General features: G+C 42.0%; 1 protein-coding gene across 3 annotated transcripts; it reads right to left on the bottom strand.

Annotated features, from left to right (window-relative positions):
- On the bottom strand, positions 1-26,264 carry LOC113021310 (TANK-binding kinase 1-binding protein 1-like). Of its 3 annotated transcripts, none has more exons than XM_026165906.1 (12): positions 26,162-26,264; positions 7,355-7,595; positions 7,111-7,242; positions 6,430-6,534; positions 6,160-6,310; positions 4,012-4,205; positions 3,423-3,490; positions 3,233-3,339; positions 2,474-2,646; positions 2,092-2,373; positions 1,413-1,493; positions 1-1,319 (listed from the first exon to the last, which is right to left on the bottom strand). In XM_026165906.1, exons 2-12 carry the CDS (start codon positions 7,586-7,588, stop codon positions 942-944), a joined length of 1,905 nt encoding a protein of 634 aa, XP_026021691.1. In that variant the 5' UTR covers positions 7,589-7,595; positions 26,162-26,264; the 3' UTR covers positions 1-941. The 3 variants fall into 3 exon arrangements, 2 of the variants coding, with proteins under 2 accessions (XP_026021691.1, XP_026021692.1); XM_026165907.1 differs by lacking the exon at positions 26,162-26,264 and adding an exon at positions 23,291-23,318; XR_003272278.1 differs by lacking the exons at positions 1-1,319; positions 1,413-1,493; positions 2,092-2,373 and adding an exon at positions 2,825-2,934 and having other exon boundaries at positions 2,582-2,646.

The following is a 26,264-nucleotide window of genomic DNA, read 5'->3' as shown; positions in this document are numbered from 1 at the left end:
ACATAATGAAAAGAAGCAAAACGATAATATTTGGACACTAACAAAGTGTGTGTCTTTGTTTAATGTGATGACATTCAGTGTCTTATTTAGCCGCTTGTGAGCAAACCAAAACGTAATTCATGAATGGGGTGGCTATTTACTTACTTCAACATTTAGAACAATATAATGAAAATATTCAACATTGCCAAAGAGTCATTGTCACAGATATTTATCAGAAATGGTGTGTATCTGTGACATTAAATTTCTGAGAAGATGCTACTAATTACTAATTTTTTGCAGAGCTTCAAATTACATTGGGAATTTTTCACATGCAAAGTTTGATTTTTCTGCCTTCCTTGCCAGCTCTGTCCAGTGTTGCAGAGTGGAAAGCTGCTTTTGGAATGCTTCTAAAATGACACAGTTGGTGAAGTTTGAATCACTGTAGGCTGCCTGTCCAGGGTCTATCCTGACTCTTGCACTAGACAGCTGGGGTAGGACCCCAGCTTCCTGCAACCCTGAAATTAATAAGAGCAAGAAGATGATGGATGGATCATTGTCTTGAATGGGCACAATCTGCTCCATTGGCTGCATCAGAACCAGAGCTTGGTAAAGTTTGAGTTAACCAGAGACTCTATTCGAGCATCTAACAAAACCTCATGAAGAAAGCCCATCTATGCCAGGAGAACTGGAAATACAAGTTGCTAACTTATTTCAGGGTTTAAATATTACTTTCTCCTGTATTACAGAGTCTTAAGAGTCTTAAGAGTTTGTGCAAGTGTCTGTGAGAGTGTTTTTCTTTTTTTTTTACCAAGTTTAAAATAATATTTCAGTGTCTCATCTTTACTGCACAAACTAAACAGGCAGATTTATTTCTCTGTGGCATCAGCTAAAAGGAATACAGGAATGTCTTTTTAAAGCAACTTACATTTTTTTTCCATACACAAATTATACAAACATAATCTTCAGCATGTTAAACAAATTAAATTACCCGAGGTAACAGAGGGGTTTTGTGCTTCAGTGGGACTTCTTTTGAGCTGCAGCACTGAGCGTGTTGGGTCTGCAGGAAATCTCTTAATAGCTTCATGTAATCCCCAATATTGTTTTCTACTCACATTAATAGATGGCCATGACTGAGCATGCTCAGTGTTCACGTAGGGAGGCAGATGGCATGAGAGCATGGTAGGGCCCTCAAGGGCTGAGAAAGAGGGATGGTGGGACTGTTTCCTTGGAGACTGGAAAGAGGAGTGAAGGGGCTGTTCCCTAGGTGACGATGAACCAGTCCCAACAGCACCAAGAGTATGAGGTGGGCTGGCAACGGGCGATGGATATGTACATACGTCCTGTAAATTTACATAGCACACAACCCCACACATCTTCAATATGACCTCTAACTCTAGATGAAAATCAGTAAACATCAGAATCATTATCATCACCTCTTCATCATCTGAAGACTGAGGTGGTGTTACCAGTGGCGTGGGTTCAGTTGGCTCATCAGTGTGACAGAAGTGGTGAACCTTCATGAGAAGAAAAGTAGGGTTAAGTAGATACTGTAGTTTGGCAGAATAGTAGTCATTTTTGATGTAACTATCATGTTACATCAAAAATGACTAAATGATTATCAGAGTGATTACTTTTCTCTGATAATCCACTAGCCAAAGGCAGCTTAGAAACGAATCCACTATTTACTAAGTTGAACAAACAACCAGTTCCTAGCACAACACAGACTCCATTAGCTAGCTGCTACATTGTGCATCAAGCCATTTGTCTGCATTACCAAGAATGTTAGTGCTAGCAAACACTAGCAATAGGTCAGCAAGTTTTATCTAGTGAAGCCAAATAGGAATATGGCCATCAGTGGAAGACTACTTTGAAGCCCACTACATCTAAAATATCAAGGGTAACCAAAAAGAGAAAATTTGACACTAAAATACCTCATCTTGATTTGTCCAACTCAGCATGCTCAAGCGTCATAAAATCTTCAAATAAACTATGGACTATGGACTGGTAATGGCCAGAGCACCCAGCACTCACTGCTAAAATGGGTTACAAACCGTTGTTTCATCATAACATCTGAAAAACAAGAACTAAGTGAATACAAGTTCTACTTCTCACCTCAGCAGCCACAGGAAAGTCCAGGTCGAGAACACAGTGACAAGGACTGCTGCTCAGGCTGTTGTCACCACACCTTTCTACGCCCCTTCCTCCTCCTCTCTCCACTCCAGCTCCATGAGCTGATGCTGGTCTGACCAAACCCACCAGTGAGGTACAGAGCTGACTTTTGGTTTGACCGTAAGCCTGCATGTCCCCATGGACGTGCCTGGGTTTGGGAAGCGTAGATACTGGGTCCCTTAACAGATGAACTGGGGGCTTTTGGTTGACTGATGTGTTAGATACCTTGGAAACAGGAGGCAAGGATCAGTACAAAATAAAATACATAAAAATATTTCACAAAGTAGTTGTCATTTTCATGTTCTACTAAAATGTGTAACCTAACCTCTGAGTAACTTCGGCGACCCTGGAACTTAGCTCGTAGGCGGCTGCTAGTCTGCTGATGGGAATAGGAGATGGACCCTTCAGTTGAGGACATAGGAGATGGGGGAGTGGGGAGGAATCTGTCAGGGGAGAGTGAGGCACGCTGGGAAGAGGTTGGAGAGAGATGCTGAGGAGCTGTGCAAGAGCAAGAGAAAGATGAATGAAGAAAGGAAATAACAGACCTGAAAACAACTTCTGCTTAAATGTGTAAGAATTGCAAAGACTATCAAAATCAATCAAAATCAATAGCTAAATTAGTGACTATAGGGTTTGTCCCATAGATAGTTCACTTAAGTTTACTGTGGGTGCTGACATGTGTCCAACAAGTTACTGCATAGCTTCCAATCAAGTAGAATCCAAGTAGAAGTTGCAGTGGTCACGGTATGGTCATCTATACAGAAGGCTGATTATACCTCCTGCAGTCTGATGTAAACAGAGGATGTTTGAACTCTTTCATCATGATCCAACAACTCCACAGCTAACATGAGTTGCTATAAACTATCAGCTATTGACTAAGATGAAAGAAAGATGTTTATTACTGTTTCACAGTAACACTTGAGCCTCAGTACAAAAACTGTTCCAGTAAGTGGGTACAGTACATGCAATTAAAATGAAAAACTTTCAAGCTGGTAGAGACTTTTAGCATATCTACAGGACAAGTCTCTCTGACAAATATTCTACCACAAAATCCACAAATTAGTCACTCTTTCAGGTTGCTTACCAGGCTCCTGTGAGACATGCTGCAGAAGGTCACTCTGCTTTGCAGCCAGACAGCGAACATGACCCAGCTCCTCTGTGAGCTCCGTGTAAGCTAATGCCAGGTTAACCCTGGAGCACACACACACACAGACACACGCATAAGACAATGAACTATAGACTTCTATTTAAATATTCTTTGTAATTAGACTTACTGTTCATCGCCGGCTTTCTTTATCCATTCTACGTCACAGTGTTCACAGTGAGAAGACAGGTCCTGTGACTGACACAGACACACAAGGATCTGTGGTTAGAACTACCAATCACTGAAGGAAAACACGAGATGTGACTGAAAATGATAAATGTTTATAAATTAATATTATTATAAATTAATATTTGGGAGTATGTAAAATAAAGCTTAAAGTCTATGCATGGGATAAATGATTGAAAACCTTTCCTCAGTATCCTCGTATTATCGTATTCTAACAATTTCTGAAGATTTATTCATTTATTTTAATTTAAGGGTTTTGTTTTTTTTTACCACAATAACTCTGAAAGACTGCAGCAAGTGGCAGTCCAGGAGTGTAATTTGTTTGTTGAATTTGTTTTAAAATAACCTGACATATAATGGACAATAGTGCAGCTTATAAGCTTTAACGTTAAAGCGTGGCTGCATGGCAGCACCTTAGTCATGACTGCCTAAGTGTGCTTTGTTGACCCACAGCAGTTGTGAGATCACAATGTCCTGCAGTCCATCTGTACTTGATCATGGCCAGTTAAGCATTTAAAGCAATTGAGAGGTACCTGTCTTTGTGCTTCCCGCAGCTTTGCTACCTCATGCTGCAGCCTCTGGACCTCAGCCCTCATTGCCTTCTCTCTCTGAAAAGCCCCCTCAGCCTGGTTCTGCGCACCCTCCAGCTCAGCCTCCAGCTGCTGCACCTTCAGGTCCAGAAGGGCATCCAGACTGCAGGAGCTCTGCAGTGTTGGCCCTGGACCATCTGGAAAAAAAAAAACAAAAAAACAAAAATGAAAAAAAGAAATGACAGCTTCACATATATCTCCTTGCTCTGGATTTCGCAGTGTAACCCAGTTTGAGCAGCGTTAGCAAGGAAATGCTGTTTGGCAGGAAGCCACAGGGGGTGCTGGACGTCATTAAAGAAAGCTGGGAGCAAGGTCCAAGCTCAGGTAAGAATGAACTTCAATATGTTCTGGACCTAAAAGCAAAGCTATACACACTGGGGAGGTTATCATGGGAAAATTTGCTCTAGGCCGAGGAACATCAGCAGCACCTAAGATAATTTTTGCTGGGAGATAAATTGCTTGTATTGCTCCCTTCATCCAGCTCACCAAGTGGAGCTGGATGAAGTGTGTTGGTAACACATGACAAGTGTTACCAACACATTGACTATGAATTGGTGCTGTTGGAGCAGAGTGGAGCCACAGAGTTCCCATTGTTGTTTATTGTGTCTTATGTGTCATGTTTCTGCTCTGCCTGGTTAATGCTGTCATGCCTGTGTGGTGTCATGTTTTCCTGTTTATTTTGAAAGTCCAGTTTTCATGTCGTTGTGTTTTAGTTTACATTTCCTGTGCATCATTATGTTCATCCGAGTCAGCTGTTTCCTCATGTGTCTCCACTTCCCCTGATCACCTCATGTGTGTATTTAAGTCCTTTGTCTATTACTGTTCATTGTCAGGACGTCTGCCAATTTTCCTCATGTCATCTAGTCACAGTCATAGTTTTACCTTTTGTTATCATGGTCAGTCATAGGTTCAACATAATTTATCATAGTTATGCTTGGTGTTTCATAGTTTCATGTTTTCAGCCGAAATAAAGGCTCACCTTCAGTTTGCAAACCAGCTCCTTGCCTCCAGTGTCTGCTTTTGGGTCCGCTCCAACAAACACACCGGCGCACCCCGCCGTGACACTATGTCACCAAAACCAAAAAGGAGATGAAGCAGTACTTGGGGCTGGCTTGTTATTACTGCAGGCTCTTTTAAACTTTGCTTAGCTGACCAGCTTCTGACCTCACCCGAAAGTGTGTCCCAGAACTTTGTGGGTGGTCAACTCTGTTCGCTGTTACCTCCTGCTGTCCGGATCATGCCCTAGCAATTGTTCCATTGCAAGAAAGGATTCCTTTGATTTTCAAAGACATAATTCAACAAACTAGGAAAGGACCGAACAGGAATCCGAGCAGAGAGCAGAGTTAATTCCAAGAATGAAGGTTCAAGTTGGTCCTTAAATACCCTCACTTTATTGTAGCCCTATGATGAGCAGGTGTACCTAGACCACAGCAGAGACCAGCTCCGCCCCAAATGGAGGAGAAAAGGAAAACGTGTCTTCCAAGGTTGGAAAAAACAGGTCTCAAACTCCCCAAACATCCACACTATGACAGGCAGACCAAGGATGCTTGGCAGCACTACTAAGGTGTTTGACTAACGAATGGAAGAACAATCGTAATCATGAAGGATCCTCAAAACGGTCCAGTACCATCAAACCTGCTAATTGCCTGCATCTTCACAACATAGAAGCTCCACTAAGGCATAGCAACCAAGCTGAATAGGCACATGAGTAAACACATGAGCGCGGAGTGCATACTAGAGGGCCATCGCCCTCCGATAGTGGAGAAGACCAGACAGCATTGCTTGGATTGACTACAAGACAGACTATGACCCAATGCCACACACACACTGTACAAGGCTAATAGTGCTCTATAGCATTCATCAGGAATGCCCCGCCCTGCCGTTGGTACAGAAGAATAGCGGGAATAGAATATGTAAAGCAATGAATTTGTGAATGTGACAGATTTTAAATAAATGGAAATCCTGAACTATAACTATGACAGTTACAAACAGTATAGTTTTTACTTGCCCTTTATGGATTAGGATATTTCTCCTACTGCTACCATAGACATTTATTTAAGCAGATGTGCCCCTGATATATAAAGAACCCACCTCTCGGTATGTCTAGACTGGCATGGAGTTGAGACTTATGTAAGTCTTTGCTGTGCAGCTCAGTGCTGAGTTTCTGCAGGGAACTATCTCTCTGCCTGAGAGCTGATTCGAGGATGCGGATCCTGTCCACGTGCTGCTCCACTAGAGTTGTCTGTCTCACACAAATGGAAACACAGCAAATTGCAACTGAAACCCAATCTGCTAGGAAATACCTCAGCACAAAATGTGTTTAACAGTACAAAACACATTATTATGTTTGTATGTATTTACCATTTTGTCTAGGTCTCTCTGGACATTGCTTTTCTCCAGGTGAATCTTCTCGTAAGCTTGGATGACTTCTTCCAGTCTCTCTTCTCTCTCTTTGCTCTTTTGGAGCTGAGAAAAATTATTTCTAACAATTTCAATTAATTCCAAATGAAATACAGTATACTACAGGTATCTAAATTTCAGAAAGATATGTTATGATATAATTTTACATTTTAAAAGGAGAAAGGTTTCTCCCATTATGAAGGCCTCCTAGTTACTGAGACATTTGCCATGGCTCAAATCTGTGTTATTGCTTTGCGGTTCCAAGAGGTAACCCCTAGGACTTTTTTTTAGCATTTTTTTTTTTCAGTCTGAGGATCTGAAGTATGTCAATGGTATGTCATGATAGTTAATCAAATCTGAAAATGAGAGACTTCCTGAACAGTTAATGTAATATTTCTCTTAAACTCCTTGAATTAGAGCTTCACTGTGCAAGTACAGTGCTTGTGGTCCTGACTGCTGTGCAACATCATAACAGTCTGGTATGTGTCTCATCACTGTTTTGCCTGATTCTCAGCTGTGTGTTCACTATTTGTCAGATTACAAAAAATCCAAACAAGGCTGACAGAGAAAAAACCTCAACATGATTCACATAAGAGACTTGACCAGACACATCTAACTGGTGTACTGCATGTCAAATTTTACCTCCTGAGTGAGGGAGTTGATCCTCTGTTGTAGGTTGGTGGTCTGTGACTGAATAGTGCTGGTATCTTTGATGATGGGCTCACAGGAACAACACAGTATTGTCTCCTCTCCAAACTCAGTAATCATAGGGAACTGGGGGACAGGGCACAAACAAAGCATTCCCAACACAGAAATGTTACTGTATGCTGTTTTGTGTATGGGGTCTAGGATGTGTGGATATGTGTGTGTGCCTGCTGCTCTCCACCTTGACTTCGTAGTGTTCGAGTTTCCTTTTAATGCTACTGTTCTCCCTCTCCAGACTGGCTAGTCGGAGCTTGATGTCATGGTAGGCAGCAGCCAGGGCCAATCCAGACGGCGGATACATGTCTTCTGGCAGACGACTGGGTGGCCAGCGGATGCCATGCGCAGCCACATCATCTCTGAGGCCCTCTCCTCCTCCCAGCAGCCCCAGCTCCCCTCTGCTGAACAGATCCATCATCAGTTAGCTACAAGGGAAAGAGACAAAATGGGGGAGAATTGTAGAAATTCTTCGCTCTGTTAAGTTACAATAAACTGATCCGTAAGGCCAGTAATGTTAGGTTAGCGCTGTTGACGTCCTGAGTTCAATTCCACCATCAGGCCAGGGGCTTTCTGTGTGGAGTTTGCATGTTGTCCCCATGCTTGCATGGGTTCTCTCCGGGTACTCTGGCTTCCTCCCACCGTACAAAGACATGCAGTTATTGGGGATAGGTTAATTGATTAATCTAGATTGCCCATAGGTGTGAGCGCTGTAACCAAAATAATTTCCCCTAGGGATCAATAAAGCATTCTGATTCTGATTACTGCAACAAACTGGAATGGGTGAACAGACAGAAAAACTAGTAGCCATGTGACCTCACCATGCTCCTCCACACCCATTTCACACAACAGGAGCACTAGCAGCAATAAATGTATAAAAGTCTACATCCTGACAGAAGTTAAAGCCAGTGTGTGTGCAGCCAGGAGTTTATATGTTTCAATGAGGTTGGAGAGTAGAAAAAGATCACTACCTGTAATTTGATACATAGAAGTGGGGCCTAAGACTAATTGATGGGCGCTAACCAAAAATACTGCTGAATGGTGATATATTATTCCATCGTGATCCATCATTATCATCAGTTTTGACATCCAAAACTTTGAGTTACAACATCCAACACTATTGTCAGAAATGCAGCCATGACGATGCCTTTTGGTACTCTCTGTACAGTCCATACCTGTTAACAAACAAGAAACAAACAAACAAGAAATTGAATTTGGATTCATCACTCCACCTGCTCCAAATAACGTCCAGTCCAGTTTGTGTGTAATTTTGGTTACTTATCCTTTTGTTCCTATTTCCCTTTATTAGGAATAGCTTCTTGAATGCCACCATTCCACTGAGACTATTTCTTCAGCAAGTAGTAGTAGATCAAGTGATCAGCCAGATCCATCTCTCATCTAGTGTGTCAGTGTCTCCGATTCTGTCTGTCTGTTCTATTATTTTTTATATGTAGATACAGTACTGTTTTGTCTCTTGTGGTGTGTGCCTTTTTATGCTTAACTGATTTATATATGACGGTGGCCGAACAGTTGCCTAACAAACAAGAGATTTTGTTATGGTTTGAAAGGTCTTCAAAAACCCCGGAGAGCAACTCCACCAGAACATCTCCTTGGAAGCAAAATGTAATGAGGGGTGGCTCCCCACTGTTTTCACAGTACTGTATATTTTATTGATTGATTGATTAACTGCAAATATCCATTCCAAATATCCTTAATGGTATACAGTTTGCATATGGATCTTTAACAGACCAACAACAGCTCAGGACAGTTTGTGGAACAGAAACAACATGTAATCTATTGCTTGTGATTCTGGATACTGTTCTAATGCATACTGATTCATATCGGTTTACTTGAAATTAATATTTTCAAATAAAAAAAGGAAAGAAAAAGGAATGGCTGGCAGCAGAGAGTCACTCAAACATGTGACCATGGTTAAAACCACACATTTTGTTCATGCTGAATGTAACAAAAAACATAATTCCAATGCACCCCCTACCACCCCACCCCTCACATCAAAGTCTCTGCCTCTCTCACACACATTCAGCCCACATACTGCCTGTGTTTGTCGTCGTTTTCCCCATTTTGGCTCTAAATTTTCAAATCAATTCACTTAGCTGTATTATTAAGGGATTTTTACAGAAGCACAATCAGCATCAGCCAAGGACAGACCAGAGCAAGCCCGTATGTATTCATCACATGGTTACCCCTTCACTAAAACACAAACACAGTGGAGTCTACATCCATGTTATCCACACACTGTTTCTACTAGGGCTGAACGATATATCGCATTTGCGATAATATCGCGACATGATCAAGTGCAATTTTCTAACCGCAAAGGCTGCGATTATACTCTGGACATGTCCAAATTCATGGGCTGCATCCTCCTGAGGCCGCATTTGTAGACCGATTACGTCACAGCGACGCGCCGAAGGCTGTCCAAATTACTACCATATCCCAGAATTCATAGCGCGGCCCAGCCAAACTCCAGTTTCCAGCAATGGCGGCCGCTACTAAGTTTTAAAATTACTCATACTAATCTTTCTGGGTCACAAAATAAACTTTTAACATATTTTCAGGCGAGAAAGTAGTTGTGTAAACATCAAATATCTGCTCGGTTTATCAAGATATCCCATATTTGCAAAAGTGCTTCGACGTTTTCAGAGGCGTCTGCTACCCACCAGCTCGACAGCTAGCCAGGAGCTCGAGGGTTACTGATGCGGCCGAGAACGGCACAACTCCCGGCACATCATTTTCAGATCACCGCGGAGTTTCGCTGCTCGGGTTAAACGTAATATATAAGTCACTTAGACGACCTAAAAATGTTATTGTTGGGCTTTTTTCAGTGTTTTGTTTGTTCGTGAGTAAATCGGTTTGGCTGAGATTAAAGTTATTAGATTAGATAAAATAAAACTTTATTAATCCCCCGGGTGGGTTCCTCCTTGGTTTTCACACAGCTGACTAAACGTCAAACAGAAAACTTATTAAACAGAAGTATGAGACAGTCGAGAATTTACACCAGTGTCTGGTTATATTTTAGATAGCAAGAAGCAGACGGCCGAGTTTATTAAACTCCACCGAGACAGCGGTGACGCTAATCAGAAGGCTAGACCGTCCAATTTCACGCCTTTAAATTTTAAAGGCGTGTTTGTGTGTGTGTTTATACAATTGCTATTATGTTTGCACTTTATGTGTAATGTTACTGACTGCAGAGATCAGTAAGATGTGTGCATTTTTTATTTATTAGTTTTATTTATTTAATATTATTTTTTAATTGAATGACTGTCTAGTAGTTCACAGATGTCGAAAAACTGAGTGTGGTAAAGCCACTGATTTTTTTATGTATATTTCTGCAATCTGCACATTGCACTGACTTTCATTTTAATGTTTACACCAGGGTTCCTTGTCAGCACTTTATGCTCAGATGTTTGTAAGCTAAAAATAAACTATTGTGTATGTTCAAATATACTGTTGTGATTGAAGAAGTTAAATAAAAATGTCAGTCATCAATTCATGCATCACCTCATGTCATCATAACAGAGGTCTGTCTTCCAGGAAAGAACAGTTTAAAATTAATGTAATATAGTATTGGCCATACTATATGATGTATTGCTTGTCTTTGTTTAATAATACAGAAGACAAAGACCTTAAAAAATAATCGCATATCGCATCGCAATCGCAATATTGGGGCAAAAAAAATCGCAATTAGATTATTTTCCATAATCGTTCAGCCCTAGTTTCTACTCTATACTTGAGTTGCTCTTTGCTGATGACACAGGCTTAACATCCCACAAGGAAGACACTTGAAACAGCTTGTTACTTGTCTCTTCTATGCTTACAAGGAATTCAGGCTTGCTGTAAGTTTAAAGAAGATGCAAGTCATGGCACGGGGTAAAGATCACCCCCCAAAACATCGCTATAGATGGGTACAACCTACAATCATTCTTTATAGCAGTGAAGCCTCGACCAACTACATGAGGCATGAGAGAAAACTTCCACCTGAGGTGCCTGCAGTGCATTCTGTGGATTCAAAGACTAAACAAAGTGCCCAATTCAGAGGTCCTGAAATCCACAAACATGGACAGCATGTTTGCCCTTCTTTGTGAGTGGCACCTTCATTGTCTTGGCCACATCAGTCAAATGGAACTTGGCTGCATCCTTGAAGGACCTGGCGAGTTGATGAAGGGCTTGCGACCAAGCAAGACCAAGCACCCACGGCTGCACTTTAAAGATGTCTGTAAAAAAGACATGAAACTGTGCAGCATAAATACCATGGCATGGAAACCCGGCACACTTGATCGCTCAGTCTGGCGCCTCACTGTCAGGAGGGGAGCAGAAAAGGCAGAGGAAAACAGGGCTGCACACATCTCTGAAAAGAGAGCCAGAAGGGAGGCAGACAAACACCAGCCTCATCAGACGTCTCCTTGTGTCTGCGACGCATGCGATTGAGACTGCCACTCATGGACAGGACTTCTCAGTCATGCACACTGATGCTGGCATACCTGAAAGAACACCTGTCTGAATGTTACAACATCACTTCTTGACACGGAAGGATGCCGCCGCAAAAACTCTTCTGATTATTTATTGGAGTTTATATGATATGTGGAGGCGCGTGGTCTGCGGTGCCGCTGCATGGACCACAGATGCACCTGAGTGACATCTGCAATCACGCCTCACCAGGTTTAAAGTGTGAACTAGGTTTAAAGGTTCTGTTACAGACACCTTTAATTCTACTACATGAAGTTAATGCTAAAATTACTTCTGAAGTATGATTAAATATAAAAATCTATGGGGTTCTTTGAATAAAAATACAAAGATTATTGTTACTCTTGCCCCAAATAAGTAGAAAAAACAAAGAAAAGAAATGTCACGTTTTTTGGTTTTTTTCTTGGTCTGGCTTCAGTGGGATTTATCTCCTCTATTGGCCAACTTATTATTCCAGCTGGGTATCTGATGACTAGTGGGGCATATGTATTGAAGGTGAGTTAATGTCTTACTTGAAGTAGTATACAGCTTGATGTTATTCATGTACACAAGGTATCTGATGGTCATTCTAGTCCTGAATGTATATTCCAGTCTCTTCCACTCTTCGTGATGAGCTGGCTTAGGGGGTTGAGGCCTATGCGGAATAGCTGCAGGGACCTTGGTATATTCTGCACTTGAAGGTAGATAGTGCCTTGGAGTTGGCCTTCAGTGTTGTCTTCCACGTTCAACACTGAGTTCCTGATGAATGTTATAAGTGCATTATTAACCTTGTATAGTGCTAAGGACTCCAGTATCCATGTGCTGTGCATTGAGTCACAGAGTGCCTTGTAGCCAATACAGACAATGCTCGGGTCTGTCTGGTCAACTGTTCTGTGAACCAATAGCTGGGGCTTTACGCCCTGTTGTTGTTGTTTTTTGTTTTTTTTGCAATATGTCTCTGAAGTGTGCTCATATCTCACTCATGTGCTTATTCAACTTGGTTGCTATGATATCTGAGAGGAGCTTCCATGTTGTGGAGAGGCAGATAATTGGCCAATAGCTTGATGTTGTTTTACCCCTTTGATAGCTATTGTTCTGCCCTGTGTTGGACAGTATGAATGAGTACATACTGTTAGCAGACATTTTATTTGTACTGCAATCCATAGATTGCTATTAGCTTCTTCATTCAGTAGTTGTGGGACAATGTCTGGTCCTGGTGCTCTCCAACTCTTCATGCTGTTGTTGGATACCTTCCTTTGTGAGGTTGCTTTTTTCCTACTCTTAGGCCCACCAGCCACTTGGCATTGGTGTAGTGGGACACCTTTTTCTCTCAGATGTTCTTCTAATATTGCTTATTTTCATTTCTGGGTAGGTCTGCCCTTGAAGCTGACAATACACCATGGATGGATCTTTGGAGACCAGGCCATTTATTCTTTTGGCCTCTGCTTCTCTGGTATATCTCTTGAGCTAAGTGACCAGAGCTGTGAGTCTCTGTGTGGCATATTCCAGACCCTCTGTTATGGAAACCCTGTTGTACCTCTTTATCATTAGTTAACTAACATCCTTACTGATTTTGGCTTCCATTCTTCTTTTTCTTTGTATCTGTGGAGTTTCATCTTATACCGAAGTGCTTCTAGGATTAATGTGGCAGTGATGTAACTGAGTTAAATGGTTTTAGTAACACTGTTAGTAAGAATCTGGTTAGATACCATATTTCTATGATTTTCAGGGCCAAGTACAATAACCTCAGTTTTATCTAAATTAAGAAGCAGAAAGTTAGCGGCCATACAGGTCTTTATGTCTTTAACTAATTGCAGTTTAACTAATTGGTGTTTGTTATCTGTCTTCATAGATAGATAGAGCTGGGTGTCATCAGCATAGCAGTGAAAATGTATGCTATGTCTTCTAATGATACTGCCTAGGGGAAGCATGTATAATGTAAACAGAATTGGTCCTAGCACTGAACCCTGTGGAACTCCATAGTTGACCTCAGTGTGTGAAGAGGACTCTCCATTTACATGCACAAATTGGATTCTATTAGATAGATATGATACAAACCACTGCAGCGCAGTACCTGTAATACCTACAGCATGCTCTAATCGCTCTAATAGGATATTATGGTCAACAGTATCGAACGCTGCACTGAGGTCTAGCAGTAAGGGCACAGAGATGAGTCTACTGTCAGAGGCCATAAGAAGATCATTTGTAACCTTCACTAAAGCTGTTTCTGTGCTGTGATAAGCTCTGAAACTTGACTGAAACTTCAAATAAGCCATTCCTCTGCAGATTATCTGTTAGCTGTTTGACATCTACTCTTTCAAGGATTTTTGATATGAAAGGAAGGTTGGAGATTGGCCTATAATTAGCTAAGACAGCTGGGGCTAGAGATGGCTTTTTGAGTAAAGGTTTAACTACAGCCAGCTTGAAGTCCTGTGGTACATAGCCGATTATTAGAGATTGTCATGGTCCTGGGTCGGTGACCCAGCGTTTTGTGTTTCCTTTTGGTTTCATCTTGTGTTTTGTGTTAATTCTAATTTTGTATTAGTTCTCAGGGTTTGGTGCTTCCGTGTTTTATCAGCCCTACCTGTGTCTGTCCTCTGTGCTCTGTTCGTATCCCCGAATTTGTGTTGTAAAACAGTCTGTGTGTTTCCTGTTTTACTTTGTAGGTCTGTGTCTCGTCTTGTGAATTAGGTTCGGCTGTGCTCCCCTCCTGTGTGTCATTCCCTCATTACCTTGTGTGTATTTATAGTGTGTGTCTGCTCCTACACCTGCTGATTTTGTCTCATGTGTGCCAGAGGCCCCCATGCCTGCTGGTTTTGCCTCATGTGTGCCAGAAGCCCACGTGCCTGCTGGTTCTGTGACTGTTTTCGCTGGGGGGTCCGAGGAGCCCGTCCAGCCATAACCATCATTGGCAGCTTCTGCTGGGGGGTCCGAGAAACTGCTCCAGCATCCTGCTTTTGCTGGGAGGTCCGAGGAGTTGCTTCAGCTTGCTGCTTGCTGCTTCCAAGAAGCCCGTTCGGCCATCACCGCCGTCTATCGCGCCGTCGTCTGCAGCGCCACCGCCTGCGGCTTCCATGCCATCGCCTGCAGCGCTGCCACCTACAACATCCACGCTGTCATCTGCAGCATCAGCATCATCCTCGTCTGCAGCATTGACATCATCCTCACCTGCAGCTTAAGCCTCACCTGCAGCTTCAGCATCAGCTTCAGCTTCGCAGCATCCTCATCCACGCCTGCAGCGTCAAGCATCCTCATCCATGCCTGGTCCAGCCCCAGCATCAGCCTCGCATGGTCCAGCTTCAGCTTCGGCCTCCTGAACTGTTAACGCGCTGCCACTGCCTTCTGCGTGGTCGGCCTTGACTTGTCCAGCGCCGACGGCGAAGCTTGTCCAGGGGTTGGCCACGTGGCAAGCGATGGTGCAGGTTCCACAATAGAAGCTCCTGAAAGCTGAAGGCTCTGCCTACCATTATACTTTTAAAGAACCACAAGTCACCACTATTAGGGTGAGATGGGACTAGGAGGTCTTTACAATAAGATGGAGCCTGATTATTGAAGTGTGTCAGGAGAAGCATTTTAAATGTATCTGTGAAGGTTCTCAGTCATCCAGGTCATCGTAGTCTAAGGAGCTTGGAAATAAAAGAGTCTGGACTTCTTTAAGTTTTCTTGAAGACGTTTCACCTCTCATCCAAGAAGCTTCTTCAGTTCTAGGTGCAATTGGTTGAGAGTCCCAGATTTTAAGCCCTATGGGAGTGTCCGCAAGAGGGTCATGGACCCTGTATCGATCCTCTACCTAATCACACGAGCCAAGGTGTGAAAACGGTGTGGGACACAATCAGCCAAGGTTTCAGGTGAACCCATAGTGAAACCTAGCCCCACCCTATCATGTGATTTATATTATTTATTGAGGTCAAATGGCCCAGGATGTGAGTGCTATATGTTAAGGTGTCTGGGAAGGGATCTCAAAAGCTGGATTATAGACATCAGACTGTTGGTGTCGTAGCCACCTCCTCTTTCACTCCTCTTTCAAGCCATCTGTTTTCTCTATCCAAAATTTTAACATTGGCATCCTTGAAAGAGAGACCTTTAGACTCAGTTGTACATCTGCATCTGAAGGATAAATGATCTCTTTTTTAAAATCCAGATAACCCAGGGGGGAAAGCTGTTTGTGAGTCTGGAGGTGTGAGAACCTTATAAACCTAAGATACCGTCTGGAGGGCAACGGGTCAAACAGGTGGCAGGCAAGATGCAAGAGGCCACCTGTGATGGCCCTTGTTTTCCTGAGACAGGAGCAATTGACGGCCTCCAGGGTGGCGGAGGACAGCTAAAATAAATAAAATAAATAAAAAATAAAGATTTTTTTCAGCAGTGTTACCCTATGTGCATGCTTCCTGTTCTCATCTGTGGGCCAGACACCCAGGCAATAGGAAACCATGCTCTCCAATGAGGTGCGGTAGACAGTCAACAGCAGCTTCTGGTCCAGGTTGTTCTTCCTGTGTTTACAATAAAACTTGTAAAAACCTTAACACTGCTCTGTATTGTGTCTGTGCTTGAATCCACTCATAAGTACTGGCCTTCAGGTGCCTTCACACCGCCGACTCCATACAATGACTAACATAATTTGCGGCTATGCAGCAGAAAGATTCAGTGTTGTCAAGAAAGTAGATACCAAGCCCACTTACACAAGAACCACTTACACCAGAGCCATCAAGATCCAGCTGAGGCAAGAGCTCCATACCTTCAAAAAACATATAAGGTGTAGTGAGAAGAAAGAAGAAACAAGCTGACCTTCAAGACATCCTAAGGAGGTAGAAGGTTGGGGACCCTTCGGAGAGCAGAGTAGCAAGGATCTTCATGTTGACCGTCACTTCTAGGACAGAAACATCAGATTGTCATCGGCAGGAAAAAGGGATTATAACCAGATGTACCATCTTAGTCATCCGATAAGAGCATTTATGGATGACCTGACTGTTACAACAACATCAGTTCCAGGAGTTAACTGATGTTGTTGTAATATCCAGGAGGTAAGGACATCTTGCAAGGATTTGGTGGGTACACTGGCATCCAGGAGAGCTTGCTTGTCCCCACCCCCCCCCAAAAGCCTCACATGGACAAGGCTAGAGAAAATGAGAGAGACCACATAATCCAAGAAGAGGACTGAGCAGATGTGAAGGAAGAGCAAATGTGTAGGACAGTGGGGCTCAGGCAGCAGGTGGCCTGGACAAAACGTAAGCTACAGTGGAAAATCACCTGAGGAACATCATGCAAGCGGATGTCCATTGTGTCTGATTCCTCATCCATGCCCTACCAAGCCCAGCCAATCTCTATTATGTGGGGCAACCATGAGACACCAATCTGTCAGCTATGCTCAAAAAGGGGATACTTAGAACATCTACAGAGTAGATGTCCAAAGGCTCTGCAGAAGGTTGCTACCACTGGCGTAACAACCAAATGCTGAAAGCAGTGGCAGAAAGCATTGGCAATGCAATCTTCTCTGGGAAATAACATCTTGCCACGAAGAGGAGAATTGCCTTTGTCAAAGCTGGAGAGAAGTCCTGCCAACAGCAAAGGACAAGGTCAGGTCTTCTCTACACAGCCTGGAAGCTACAACCCCATTTGGGGAAGCAATTGAAGTTCCCCCAGCACATTGCTAAAACATCCATATCCATGATCCATGGACGGTTGCTGCTGGGATGCAAGCTGGGGTCTGATCAACTTCAGCTGGGACTGGATTTGGAAGTGGATTTGAATGTGTAATCTCTTTAATCTCTGTAATCTCGCTGACCCTTCTCACCCTGGACACAGTCTGTTTGACCTGCTCCCCTCAGGCAGGAGGCTCCGGTCCATTTGCACCAGAACCTCTCGCCATAAGAACAGTTTCTTCCCCTCTGCTGTCGGACACATGAACAATAACCGTATGACTGTTCCCACCACTAACACATGACCCTACGCTGTGTTCACTGCATCATTCCATGTTCAAATCAAATCAAATCAAATCAAATCACTTTTTATTGTCACATCACATGTGCAGGCACACTGGCACAGCACATGCAAGTGAAATTCTTGTGTGCGAGCCCCACAAGCAACAGAGATGTGCAAACACAACAACACAAACGAGCAAAATACAAGAATGGCCAACCTGAAACTAATAAATATATGTACAATATATAATAGTGTATGCATTTCTGGATGTGTATACTAAATATTTTCCTACGTGTGTGTGTGTGTGTGTGTGTGTGTGTGTGTGTGTGTGTGTGTGTGTGTGTGTGTGTGTGTGTGTGTATACACATTTTTACAAATTAAATAGTAAAAAAATAAAATAAAATAATAATAATAATAATAATAATAATAAAATATATAAAATATACAGAGTTGAATATGTGCAAAACAAGTGGCATTTATATACAGTGTGGAGTGCATAATGTTGTTTGGCACTGATCACCACCTGCACCACCTGCACTCATGTATATATCATGTATATATCTATCCACTTAGCACTTTTAATTCTTATTCTTATTTTTATATTTTTATGACAGTATGTTTGCACTGAAGCACCGCAGCAATTTCCTAATGTTGTAAACCTGCTCAACATTTGGCAATAAAACCCTTTCTGATTCTGATTCTGATTCTGATTTTGTTTACTTTATTTTTTCTTCTTTTCGCACTGAGAGAATTGCAACTCAGTTTCGTTGTTTAATGCTTCATTGCTACAATGACAATTCACTAGCAGGGACCACTTCCTCGGTAACGATGGGCAATGAGGGATGAGGAAGTGTGTATAGTGCTGCGGTTTGGGGAAGGCCTTGAAGGGGACTGGCAACGGCTCTCGGGCCGGGCAGATCCCCATGTACTAACGAGAAATAAATGGAGGAAAGGAAGAGAGGAGAGGAGAAGAGGAGAAGAGCAGAAAGAAAAGGGGGGGGGGGGCAGGGGGAGCATGAAAATGAGAACAGCAGGTATTGGAGGGGGGGGGGTTATAGCCTGAGGCCGGAGGGGGAGTGAAGGAGGAGTGGTCCCGCTCCTGAAATTCAGATGATATCTCCACTAAAGAGTCTGTCTCTGTTTTCTGATGTGCTGGTGTCATGCGTTGCTGTGTAGCAGGCAGGTTGAGACCCAATATGCAGAACTCAGAGACAGAACTAAACTCAAAATAACTTTACAAAAAAGTAGACGGGGCAAAATTACAAGAAACTCAGGATACTAATGGGGAAATGCGAAACACACAGGGAACACAGTGATGGGAGGTACTGTGCCGAGGCTTCAGAGCACATGTAAAGACATATAAAGAATAAAACAAGATGCATAAACACAGACAGGGACGAAGACAAAAGAACGTGACATAGACAAAAGATAAATAAACATGAAGACAAGACTGACTAAGCACGGAAGATCTAAGAGAAAGGCAGACTTGACAAAGGGAACACAGGAGGACAGAAAAAACAACCCTGAAGAAAATCTAAAAATGATAACTATAAATACCAAATATGAACAAAAACACAACCTAAGTAAAAATCCCCTCCATACAACTCAAAACTGAACACTTCAACAAACCAAGTCAAACAGAGAATATCACACACACACAGCTGGATAAGCAATTCCAATCCAGGAGGTCCTATCTCACAACTTACAGAACTCAAAGAATCTTTGCTAACATCTTGTTGTCAGATACTACAGTCTAGCATAGTCCATGACTCCCCATGTTTCTTTTGGCAGTAAAAGGGGGACCAACAGAATATAAGGCAAGTGGCCATAATGTTATGCCGTCTGTGTCGTTATATTCCTCTGTTATTGGTTGGCTTGTACAGGTTTCAGTAGCATTTAAAGTAGGAGAACTAGTAAAACTGTCTGTATTGTACTCTGTATTTTTAATCCCTATACAGATTGAATGTCATATGTGGCTGTGTGACAGGCAAGGCAGAACCCAAACACAGGACTCGAACACAAGGGAATTAGTTTTAAGGTGGCAGCTATGATGGCCAAATTAAGCTTTCTGAAACATTGAAGCTTGTATTCAAAAAGGTTTCATTACTCGAAGCTGTTCAACAGTCCTCTTTTGTGCCATCTTGTGGCCAAAAGTATGAAGAGCAGCTTGAATAAACAGCTTGAAATGAACTGCTTCCTACAGAGCTGAGTTGACAGTTTCTGTTTAATATCATGTGACTGAGGTGCTTTGAACATGTTTTTATGTATGTATGAATGTATGTATGTATTTATGGGGGGGCGGGGGGGAGTGAAAAAGAATGATTATTTGATTAATAAATACTTTTGATAAATAAACTTTTTCTTAAACGTGCTGTGTTATGGTCTCCTTTTGTTCGACTTCTTGACATTTGAAAGCAAAACATTCTTTATAATAATATACAACACGCTCTTATAATAGGTTGGGAGTATGCTTGTGCTGTAAGGTCCCCATTTCCACATGGTTATGTAATTAACCAATGCACAGCTACACTTGTATATAATATATTATAACTTATATCTATAATGTATTTTAGGTACTTTTTTACCTTGGGGTAGAATTTTTTAAAAACTAGTAAAATAAAAACAACACATAAGACTGTTCTATTTATTTTTTCTTTAGGAATAGGCAGAATGTCCTCTCTTTCTCGCTGGCTCCATGTCTCTCAATATGTCACACACTTCGCTCTCTCACACAAAATCACAACAACACAGCACAAATCCTGCCAATGATTCCCTTCATTATAAACCATGGAAACAGGTATTGAAGCAGAGACGTACCAAATGAAGCTTCACACATCACTGATCATGTGACTCAGGTTAGCCGAACCAAGCCTCGACACTGCTTCAGAAGCAGTGTGTTGTTTTTGGTTTTCTGCACCAGAGCCTCCGCTTCAAACGGAACATCACTAAAAAACTCTAACGAGGGAGAAATTAGGAACTGGGAACTAGAAAACATGGAAAGTATAGGGTACAGGGAATCACACAGCAAACAGGGATGACGCAACAACAAGCAGGGGGAGACTAAAATATACACAGGATAATTAAACGATGAACTAACAGGACAGGGAAAGCAAAATTGAACACACAGTAGTACACAGACACTGTCAAAATAAAACAGGAATTAACGTCAGCTGATTCAGTCCCAACTGACCTATTTTAAAAAATGTGTCTCATTACCAAGAAACATCTCATGATGGGTAAAAACCAATGAGCTCTCTCCAGACCATTGAAACAGTGGCGTGTCTAGAAAATTTTTGTTGGGGGGGCCAGGTAGGGGCACAGATTTGGAGAAGGGTGGCAGATGTAATTGGCAGATAATGTTTAAAAAAAATTCTACCAACCATTAACCATAATTCAATAACCCTGTAAACCTAATAACCGAATGCGCTTTTAACTCTTATTAGAATGAGATTTTAACCACTACGGTGCAAAGTTTTTAGATACTGTGTTGATAAAGTACAAGAGATACAATCAGTGCTTTGTCAGTGTTTACTCAGCATTCAAGGACAGCAATATTTGCATAGTATTTTTACTGACACATAGTGCACATATGTTTTGGGCAAAAACATTTTTTAATATTAAAATACGAACATTTGTAACAAACAATTGACAAATTAGCCAATGCCAATGCAAAACTTTATCTGCCTATTAAAAAAAGAAGATAATCTTCTCACAAACTGGTGTTTGATTTTGAAACAGGAAAAAAGTGGGGAAACAACTGAAAAGACTAACATTTGAATGAAACCTGAAAGCAAGTAAACACTTTCTATGCTGCCTTATGGTAAACTTTGGTAATATTGATGTATGAAGAACAACACTGGCTGATGATGAAATACAGTCAGCTGGCATGGTGACACTGCCAGTATTAACCTGCAGGGCTGGACTGGGACAGAAAATCTGGCATTTTGACTACAGACCGGCCCACCAGGTATAATAATAATAATAATAATAATGGAGACTTTATTGATCCCCATGGGGAAATTACTTGTTTTTCTCTGCATTTGACCCATTCACTCAGTGAAGCAGTGGGCAGCCCACTAAGCAGGCGCCCGGGGAGCAGTGTGTAGGGACGGTACCTTGCTCAGGGGTACCTCAGGGTAGCCGTTAATTGGATTCAAACCGCCGACCTTCCGATCATGGGGCGACCACTTTACCTACTGAGCTATCCCTGCCCCATTAAAGCCATAAAGACTTTGAATGAAAACAAATGCTGTTGTGACAGTGATGTACACTGTCTTTTTGGTATATGTATGATTTCTATACATTTTACGTCAGATAAAAACTATGGTTGTAAGATTTAGATAATTATTTAATAAAAGCTAGATATTTTAAATGAGAATAAGAAAGAAAAGTATTTCTTTGTGCCCCCTTTCCCTGTTAATGCCCTACCTGGCCCCCTGGCAAAAACTTCCTAGACCCGCCCCTGCACAGTTACCAGCTGTCAGCTGCTTAGAAAAGGATCCTGGTGTTATTTGTCTCTCAGAAACAGTTCATAACTTCCCTTCAACTCATTCATGTCACCTAAAAGGTAAACTTGTTTCTCCATCATCTGTTCAGCTCTGATGATTCAGTAAGGACATCTCCTGGTTTCATCTTCATGTTTCCCTCTCACCATATATCCAAACTGACATCATGACCAGCAGCTTTACAGCTGTGGCTCCAGCAAACATCAACTGATACTAGAAATTAATATTAAATAAATTCTGACAACAGCTGATCAAGCTTAAACGTGCTGCTGTTGTTTAGCGCGACATCAGCAGGTTTCCTCTTTCTGGCGCAAAGTGAGTGATAAACAAACAAGAGAGAAAAGCCGATGAGCTGATCATTGATCAGTTTTATGATTGAAGTAGAAACAGGAGAGGGAGGGGGGAGAGAATGAGAGAAGAAGAGGCAGCTGTGCAGCGTAACGACAGAATAACTCCAGCTTTGTGTCTTTTTCCATTCTAGCTAAAGTTCGGGACAAACTGCGTCTCTTCTCAGCTCAATACGAAACGTGTAATATTTTCTCTGAATGAGGGACCATCCCATTTTTTTAAGGACCCGTTGGCAACTCTACTAACTAACCTTATGAATAAAATAAAGTTCACTATCAGTAACATCACCCACCTAAAAACTCCATCAAGCTGGCTAGAACGCAGTACGAGTTATTGCAACTGACAGTAAAAAGTCAGCACAACGAAAATAAACTGCACCTAAACTTGGTTTATATCTGACCCAGATAGACTGCAGGTCATAACTTCTTACCTGAAGTTCAGTTCACCTGACACTTGGACTGGTGGCCTCCTCGGGGCTCTCCACCTGCCTCCCCTTCCCTCATCCACCTGCTGGCCTCTGTGGAAGCCCCGCCATAGATACCACCAAACAACTGAGTTATTTTTACACATCTGCCAGCATCTGGCCAGCCCACCACCTGTCATTGTTCATGCCATTACAAAAAAATAAAATAAAAAAATAAGCCACCGGGCATATGCCCGGTATGCCCGATGGCCAGTCCTATGTTAACCTGCAACCAAATCTGCAGCTCCATACAGCAATGTTACGACTTAGATTATATCTTATAACTCATAACTCTTATGTTAGCTGCCCTCAGTAGCCTACTGTCTGAAATATACGACGGCTGCAATAATTCTTTAAGTGTTATTTTCTCCTTGGGATTCTAATTTCACCGAAGTTTACTAAACTCAACAAACTTAATATTACTTACCGGGACATTTATTCTGTTCTCATTTTCTTTCACCGAAAAATTGTTTCCTGCAGTGCTGTCTTTTGTGCTTGGCTCTCCTACCTTTGCTAACGTGATGCACATAGCGCAGAAGCCGATGCTGCATTCACTTACACTCGGATATCTGAGCTTCACCGTGAAAACATAATCGTACATTTGTTTGAATTTTATTGTTTTACCTTTGGGGTGGCACCTGGGGTGGCCAGTCTGGTTGGGGGGGTGGCCTGTGCCCCCCCAGGCCACCCCGCTGGACACGCCATTGCATTGAAACCTTATTGTTGCAAAACATCTTGATGGGATTTGGCACAGAAGAATTCCTAAACTACTGAATGTGCCAGTGAGCACTGTTGGAGCCATAATCTAGAATTGGTAAGAACATCATTTTACCATAAGCAGGCCACGACCAGGTGATCCCCGCAAGATTTCAGGAAGGCAGTGAAAAGAATTATCAGAAGAGTTTTCCAAGAGCCAAGGACCAGTTGTGGAGAGCTACAGAAAGACCTGAAATCAGCAGGTAGAATTGGTTGAAAGAAAGCAATAAATAATGCGCTCAACCATGTATGGACACTCACCACACCGCGTTTACAGTTTGCTGACCAACATTTAGACAAGCCTGTGAAATACTGCCAGGATATAGCCTGATTAATTAAGACCAAAACTAAAGCATTTGGATGCCATAATACACACTATGTTTGGAGGTAAAAACAGACTGCATGTCGCCCCAAAAACACCATATCAACAGTGAAATTTGGAGGTAGGAACAGCATGGTATGTGGCTGTTTTTTGGCATTCAGCATTGGGGGGGGGGGGGGGGGGGGGTCATATAATTGAAGGAAAGATGAATGGAAAGATGTTCTGAGACATTTTTGATTAAAAAAAATCCACTGCCACCTACCAGGATGATGAAGGTGAAACGAGGGACGTGTCAGCAAAACAACAATCCCAAACACACAGCCAAGGAAACGCTCATTTGCTTATAGAGAAAGAAATCTTTGCAAGCTCCTTTGAATAGAGAAAGAAAGTAAACCTCCTAGACTAGCCCAGCCAATGACCTGACCTGAATCCTGAAAACTTTTCCCTGTGTCATTTCTGCATCATTAGTACACATAATTTAATTATGTACTTCTATGGTTTGATTTATTTGCATGTGTGGGTTTGATGGGTTGAGACATTTGATGAGAATTTCATGTCAGTAGCACTTTTAGAAATATATTTTCTTAAAAAATTGGTGACGTGTTCAATACTTATTTTACCCTCTGTATGCACTCACCAGACAATGTATTAGGTTACCTGTTGAACTGCTTATTGCAAATTTTAGCCAATCACATGTCAGCAACTCAGTGCACTTAGGCATGTAGATGTGATCACAATGATTAAAGTCCAGCCTTAGTATCAGAACAGGGGGGAAAAAAGGTGATTTAAGTGAAATTGCATGTGGCATGGTCATTGGTGCCAAACGGGCTAGTCTGGCATCAGTGAGTATTTCAGAAACTGTTGATCTACTGGGATTTTCTCACATAACTATCTCTAGGTTATGTAAGCACTGCTCATATAACTAGGTCTCTATTTTAGACCATTCTCTTTTTTAAAGCATGACCATCCAAGTGTGCACAGAAAAGGCACATTTAAGTCATGCTTTGCTATGCATCATTATGCACAAAATTCAAGAACTGATCATGCAAGTGTCACAACAAAACTGTTTGATTATTAGCTATAATGTGATTGATGATTTTAGTCCAGCAATTTTATACATTCAGTAATAGATGAACACTCAATGCTGGCCGTCAGTGAGAGCACATTTAATCTTTTTCCGAAATTTTATATTAATTTAAGCTTCAATGTATTCTATTCGGTAAGCTATTACAGTGCTCATATGCAGTGGATCATTAGTTTTGGGGAAGAACAGTATTATACTATTTTGGCTGTAGCGCAGGTGATCTACTAATAAGAAGGTTAGTGGTCCATCCTCACTGCTCCAGTCTGCATGCCTAAGTAGCCTCACACACTGAACACCAAGTTTCTCTCTGATGTATTCACTGGAGAATGAATGCATGTAAATGTTAGATAGAAAGCACTTACTAACACCTGTAGAATATGTGTGAATGGATGAATGAGTCGTGTTGTATAAATAATGTAGAAAAGTGCTATATAATAACCAGTCCATTTATATGATCAGTTTGTCTGAGTTATAAATAGGCCATCTCAGCTCATTTCAAAAGCGATTTCAAAAGTAGGGTCATGTCTGTACTAACCTTATTGTGTGAATAGCACGATTTGTGATTTGCACATTTTCGAAAGCCCCCCCCCCCCCCCCCCCCCACACACACACACACACATACACACACACTTAAGAGGAAATTAGCTAAGGTATTGACAAAGTGTCCAAAACCCGACAGTACTTGAAGGCAACACGTCTAATGCGATTGATAAAGCCTCGCATCTCCATTGCTCCTTTAGTCATAACTGCAAATAGTCACACACGCAAAAACACACAGTCTCACTGTGTCAAGTGTATGTCATTATATTTCTCTATCCATGCTTATATTGCAGGGGGATATTGCAATCTATACAATCTATTGTCGAGCCGGGTAAAAAAGAAAATAATCTTTCTGTGATGTAACAATAAATTAATGTGTGTTTTTAAAAAAATCGCTACAACGGTGTTGCTGATGCTTTTCCCCGAGAGCATCCTCCGTTGCGCCACTAAAGCATGTCATCCTGACCCGTTTCGAAATGCAGACATGTTTTAGCCGGTAACATAACAGGACAGCAGATACAGTAGATTGCAGCAACACGCACAATATCGGAAATTAGAGAGAAGACGCATGCGGCACTAAAGCTACTTTTACTCACGGCTCTGAAGAAACGCCATGAACATGATGGTATCGTTGATCCTGAGGAGGGTCGACATGACTGGAGTCTGACATCAGCAGTGTGTGTAGCGGGGTTGAGTGTA

The sequence above is a fragment of the Astatotilapia calliptera genome, chromosome 4 (genome assembly GCF_900246225.1).
Source record: "Astatotilapia calliptera chromosome 4, fAstCal1.2, whole genome shotgun sequence".
In the NCBI taxonomy this organism is placed as follows: domain Eukaryota; kingdom Metazoa; phylum Chordata; class Actinopteri; order Cichliformes; family Cichlidae; genus Astatotilapia; species Astatotilapia calliptera.
Note: the sequence above shows the minus strand (reverse complement) of the source record. Positions and strands in the feature narration are given on the sequence as shown.